At 34.8% G+C, this 6610-nt stretch overlaps 1 protein-coding gene across 4 annotated transcripts in view; it reads right to left on the reverse strand.

Annotated features, from left to right (window-relative positions):
* LOC114342354 (solute carrier family 15 member 1-like) overlaps positions 1-4214 on the reverse strand; it is a 148809-nt gene extending 144595 nt beyond the window's left edge. For all 4 annotated transcript variants that reach the window (XM_050658484.1, XM_050658483.1, XM_050658482.1 and 1 more), the window contains exons 1-3: positions 4121-4214; positions 3980-4058; positions 1732-1873 (exon numbers count right to left, since the gene is read on the reverse strand). In XM_050658484.1, the coding sequence (XP_050514441.1) occupies positions 1732-1873; positions 3980-4058; positions 4121-4129 (230 nt within the window). In that variant the 5' untranslated portion in view covers positions 4130-4214. The remainder of the gene's footprint in view (positions 1-1731; positions 1874-3979; positions 4059-4120) is intronic.
* Positions 4215-6610: the final 2396 nt, after the last annotated feature.

The following is a 6610-nucleotide window of genomic DNA, read 5'->3' on the forward strand; positions in this document are numbered from 1 at the left end:
CGATTTCAATTGCCTCTGACAGATGATCATTAACACGTACTTTCGGTCGTTGCTTATAGTATAAATTCGATATAATCGTGAGGTCATTGTAGTCTATCTTCTTTGATTTTAGGATATTGTAGCGGTAATTTACTGTAATAACTTATAATTACAAAGAAACAAGCGATTCGTATTTATATACGATTTTGTTTATATAACAGTACAGACCAATTTATTTTTACAGACTAACTACTCCTCAAAATTCCATCCTTGTTTATATTGAATACAAAAATACAAGCCATGTTCTCGAACGTTCCAGAAAAACGGAACAGCCCAACTTTAGTTATGCGTAGGCGATCTTTCTCGAGAAATCTTTTCCTCGCTCGTCTGATGAGTTATTCTTCCAGATGTCTGCTTACGTGATGCGCTGTCAAGACGGAACCTGTTATTTGTAAGTAAGAACCAGTTGGTAATTCGTCACAATATTTTATATCAAATCAAGCATATATGCGTACAGGCACCTTTGTATTAGTATATTAAGTGAACAAAGAGTTTCACGAGTTCCTTTGCGAAACCTAAATTGCGTATCATTAATGTATATGTCCAGTTAATGACACATTCGGTTATGGATGACTTTCATTAGCAACTTTAGCACATGGGACATGCAGGCTATGGTACGGTAGTCGATGCATTCTCTTCCGTTTTTCTTTTTAGGGAGACAAATAATGATCGTCGGCAACCATTTTTTGAATAATACGCCTGATCTATAAATTTTGTTCAAGAGTTCAAAAAGTACATTCATCATGGGGCCAGTAGATAATTAAAAATATCTAAATGTTCTTACAAACATACAAACAAACATACAAACAAGCATACATTTGGGAAATGTACCGATAGAAAGGGTTGATAAATACAAATACCTAGGAACCTGGATTTCAGAGAAAAATGATCAAACAACAGAAATAAGGACCAGGATAGAAATAGCAAGAAATGCGTTTGTAAAAATGAAAACAGTTCTCTGCAACAAAGACTTAGCTTAGAACTGAGAGTAAGAGCTTTGAGATGCTACGTGTTCTCGATACTACAATATGGACTTGAAAACTGGACAATAAAGCAAGAACACATAAATAAGCTACAGTCATTTGAAATGTGGTGTTACAGAAGGATGCTTAGAATAGCATGGACACAGAGGAAAACGAACACGGAAGTATTGCGAGAAATGGGTAAAGAATGCGAAATAATAAACACAATAAAAATAAGTTACAATATCTGGGACACGTAATGAGGGGACCGCGATATGAAATGCTAAGACTGATAATACAGGGAAAGATAAGAGGCGGAAGGAGTATAGGAAGAAGGAGAGTGTCATGGTTAAAGAATTTAAGGGACTGGTTTAGATGCAGTTCTATAGAACTTTTTAGAGCAGCGGTGGATAGAGTAAAGATAGTGATGATGATATCCAACCTCCGATTAGGAGACGGCACTTGAAGAAGAAGAAGAAGATGTTCTTAGATATTTCTCAGATCTTCTAGATTGGATCCCCAGCCACCAGCGTGGAAGTCAGACCTTCTATCGCCTGAGCTTTCCGGCCCAATACTTGCAAATAATGAAGAAAATAGGACATAAAAAGAAACATTTGGAAGAAGAAAGACGTACAACAGAAAATCATGGAAAAAGAAATACAGTATGTAGCAATAGACGGCGCAAACAAGCTAGTTTAACAATAGTACATAAAAATTTATATCGTTTTACCTGTATCTTCCAAAATATGCATCAGCACAAATTGCTCCAGCCAGAGGTACGATATAACATACCATAATAAATATATGATAAATTAGTGTAGATATATTTTCGGAGAATAACAATATATTTCTTAAGTATAATGATAAAATTGCTAAAAAATAATTAAAATTACAGGTGTATACTACATATTAATAATAATATTAATAAGTGGACAAAAACGGATATAGAAAATCTTCAGCGAAAAGTACAAAAACATCTCACAAAAGCACAAAAACACCATCACCGAAGTGCTGTAGAAAGAACAACACTACCCCAGTATTTAGAAGGACGAGGACTTATGAATTGAGCCGCTTAGAGCAAAATTGGTGTAAGTCAAAAAATCGAGTTCTCAGAAAAATAGTGTTTTGGTGGAAACTGTGTACACACGGGGGTTTTTGTGGACTTTATTTTTTGTTTGGCCAAAGGAATATATTATATTCATTTGTCCAAACCAAAAACAAATTTCATAGAAACTTCCGTCTGTACGGAGTTTCTAGTAAAGCGCTGGTTTGCTGAGAACTTGATTTTTTAACTTACACCACTTTTGCTCTCAGCGGCTCAATGGAGCAATTAGATAAACAGATTGCTAATTTAAGAATGTATTTTCAGATGCAGGCTCAGACATCTACTCTACATCGCGCTATTTGCGCAGTAGATGACACAACACCGTTAAAACTGAGGGAACCAGAAATGCGCATAAATCACCTCACTAAAGACGAAAAAATGCGCACCCGGATGGATAAACCTCGGCACGGGCGATATCTCAATGAGGTCAGCCAAGACTATGTCGACAATGCAGCGTCGAACTATTGGTTGACATCAGGAAAAATGTTCCCTGAAACGGAGTTTTCATTACTAGCCATTCAGGATCAGGTTGTACGAACCAAAAAATACCTGAAATATATCGTCAAAGACCCTCAGGTCCAAAACGACAAATGCCGATATGGATGTCAAGCCCAAGAAATTATCCAACATTTTACAGGGGGCTGCCAGGCATTTGCTTCAACTAAATACAAGGAACGGCATGACGCAGTAGGAAAGAAAGATCCTTCATCAAGAGATTGCTATCAAGCTGGGACTTCTCCAAACGGAACATCTCCCATATTATCAATACTTCTCTAAAAGTATGCTTGAGAATGACAACTACAAGCTATACTGGGACCGCACTGTGCTCACAGAACAAACAGTGGCACATAATAGAAAAGATCTCGTACTAGTTAAAAAATTAACAAGACAAAGAACAGTACTTGATGTGGCAATACCTAACAACAATAATCTACATACTAAATTTACCGAAAAGATCGCCAAGTACAGTGATCTGGAAATTCAAATACCAAGACAATGGAGAATGCAAAGTACTCAGACGATACAATTATTATGTCTACTACTGAAGTCATTTCGAAGAACCTCCTCTAAAAAAATAAAAAAAGCTTGGTCTAAATGAACATCTTTATAAGACCATGCAGAAAGCTGTACTACTCTCGACGGCTAGACGTGTACTAAAATTTTTGGGAGATACTCCAGCATACCAAGTTACCTAGGACTTGATAACACGGAAAGAGTCCCACCAGAGCTCAATCGTTTTCATATCGTAGGTATCTGGAGTAAGTAAATTTTCCCCTTAGAGGGAGTGTGAGGCGTGTGGCTATTTCTGGATATTAATAAATATTTTATTAGAACCTCCATTTTATATTTTGATAATTACTCGCTATTCCTTAGTGCAAAAAGCACAATCTAATTATTAATTAGCTACTTGTTTTTGTCTTGGATTATTGGTAGTGTGTTGTAGTAGTTGTTTGAAATACACCAAATTGCATTTCAATGCTCACTGTACTCTTTTCATGATGACCAGTCTATATAATTGATCATTATGTAGTATAAGAAGTCTAAGAAAATACACACAATAGATACATTTAGAATAAAAGATTTTAAGTCAGAAAACCTGTTTTAAAGGTTATTTTTTTCAATATTAAGGTAGACTTCCGCACCACGCGACCGAGACAGGAGACCGCGACAGGCGACAGATTGGCGAAGTCCCCCCACTACTGCTCTCAATGCAATTATATCGGGGTAGTGCTGCAGCCCGCGACCGAGACCAGCAACCAACTATCGCCTTTCCCGACCTATCTGTCGCCTGTCGCGGTCTCCTGTCTCGGTCGCTTGGTGCGGAATTCTACCTTTAGAGTTACCAGTTATATGGATTAAGTTACATACTTACTTCTAAGGCCAGAAAAAGCAAATCGTTCACAAAACTCTGTTGCTATTATACAAAACACTGCAATCGGATAAGCGAACTCCTAAAAATTTATAACAATATAAATAAACACAAACTTTTCGTTGAACAACATAATTTTGGTACCTGATTCATTTTGCATGTATATTATATAAATTTAATCTAATATGGACATTATGTATATATTTATCGATTTGATATTTTGACAATATTAAAAGTTTCCTAATAAATGCCAAACGCTATTGACAGAGTCAATACACTGTCAAGTCAGATCTTAAGCTTAAGACAAGCCTTAAGCTCAGCTTACTAAACATAGTCTAAGATCCGAATATACGCTGTGAGCTCGTAGGTAGAGGTTAAGCTTAAGACGAGCCTTAAGCTCAGCTTACTAAACATAGTCTAAGATTCGAATATACGCTGTGAGCTCGTAGGTAGAGGGGATAATTACAAATTCGCGAGCGCCGGTAGTGACAAGTTTGTAAACCTTTACTGGAAATTTGCTTTTTGACGTTCTGTATTAAGAGTTGCATATTATAGCTTTTAAATGTCTCACGAAAGTTGTTGTATTAAAGAGTGTCGAAATACTGGTTACAATAGTAACCGTGTATTCTACAACTTTCCTGCCGCTAAGCATAAGGTGATTTAACGAGAAAAATGCATTGATGCAATTAGAAAAAAGTAAGTAAACAAAATTTTAATTTTAAAACGGTAGAAAAATTTTAGCTAAAAGATCAGTTAGCACACTCTCGAATTTTGACGGTTTCAATTTTACAATCCAATCCTGAAACCAAATTTGAATGCGTGAAGATAACGACCAATCAGAGCAAACGTAGGATGCCGTTAACTGTCATTCATAAGTTAATATTTAAGAAGTATTATACTATAATTATATTAAATTATTATACTTTTTTGAAGAATAAATTTTTTCTAATATTAGTTGTCAACATAAACGTCAAAACGATAAGCGAAATCTTAAAAATATTAATAATGAATAATAAATTCTGTACTTACTGCTATTAATTATCGATTACAATCCAATTACTTCTTTACGTTGTAAATGTTACACGATACGAATTAAATAATAAGTTTGAAACAACTATTATTTGCTTTTCTACCGTCCTCTTTAAAATTCCGGCCGAAATAGGAACACTAGTCAACCGTTAGATGGCGATAGCAGCCATACCAGCGACACTCACAGAGTATAGGCAACACTTTTTTTTCCAGAAAATTTCCGGTAAAAGTTATACTAGTAATCCTGTAGGTAGGTGGCGATACCAGCGAAGCTCGGAGCTGATAGGTCGACCTGCACCCATCTGCTTTTCGGATGAAACGTTTTTTTATTAAATTTCATACATAGCTGCGTGGGTTGCCTATCAAAATGGTGTCATAGCTGTCCTTAAAGGGAGGGGGCATAATGGTTTGAAATCAATATTTCAAACACATTTTTATGAACTTTTTTTTTAAAGTATGATAGAATTATTTTTTTCTACGATCGTGCAAAAATGTCTACTTTCGCGCACGCATTTTAGTTTAGAAAGTTTCACTTTTCCGCACGCGTGTTACTTTTCCGCACGCGGTTTTTACTTTTCCGCACGCGTGTTAATTTAGATATGTTAATATGGCCTTAAAGTAATTATAATACATGCAATAAACTAATATTTAGATATTATTTACTAATTTATTTCAAATATATCTTATTGTGTTCCTGTTTTAATGAAATTAACGCGACAATTCGATGAAATAAAATTATTTTGACATAATATTCGAAAGTCACATCGGTAGACAATAACAGTCGTTTTGAATCATCGTCATGGAAACCAAGATCGTCGTCATGCTAACTAGTTATATTGAAAGTTTGGTTTTGAAAACCTTGTCAAAGAATTAATATGTGTATGTATTTTCATATTAATTAAATTAATTGATTAAGATTTGGTAATTTTTTAAAGACTCTTAGAAAAAATATTGTTCCTAACTCTTGCAGAAAGTCTCTTTTCCGCACTCGACTGCTTGCCGAACTCCCGCTTCGCGTCGTTCGGCAAACTGCAGTCGCGTGCGGAAAAGAATGACTTTCTGCACTTGTTAGGAAAATAACTATATTTTTAAATTAAACAATAATATTAAGTATTATTAACAGAATATTAAAAAAAAATAAGGAAAAATATTGAAAAATTAGCCAACGGTGGAAAATTTTTAAAGACACCTCAAAAAAATGGATTTCGAGGTGGACATCAGAACTCATCAGTGGATCATGTGAAACAAAAATGTCAAAAAGATTTTATTAGATCATGATATTATCCAGGTAATACTGTTGAGTTTTTTAGTTATAACGATTTTTTACTTTTTGGTATCACTCAGAATTCAAAACAACGAAATTTTTGCACAAAAAAGGTGAACATCAAGATATTTATTATTGATAAATAAAAAATAAGCACTAAACAAAAAATATCTCGACAGCGCTACCTCACTAAATGTCTAATGAATAAATATGCAAAATTTTAGGCGGATCGGTCTAATAGTTTTTGAATTACAATGTCCACCGTCTTTGAAAAAATTAGTGTTGAGAAAAACGCATTTGTCAACTTTTGTTTTTAATTTCTTTTCTGTTTGTCAAATCGT

This window comes from Diabrotica virgifera, chromosome 8 (genome assembly GCF_917563875.1).
Source record: "Diabrotica virgifera virgifera chromosome 8, PGI_DIABVI_V3a".
Taxonomy (NCBI): Eukaryota; Metazoa; Arthropoda; class Insecta; order Coleoptera; family Chrysomelidae; genus Diabrotica; species Diabrotica virgifera.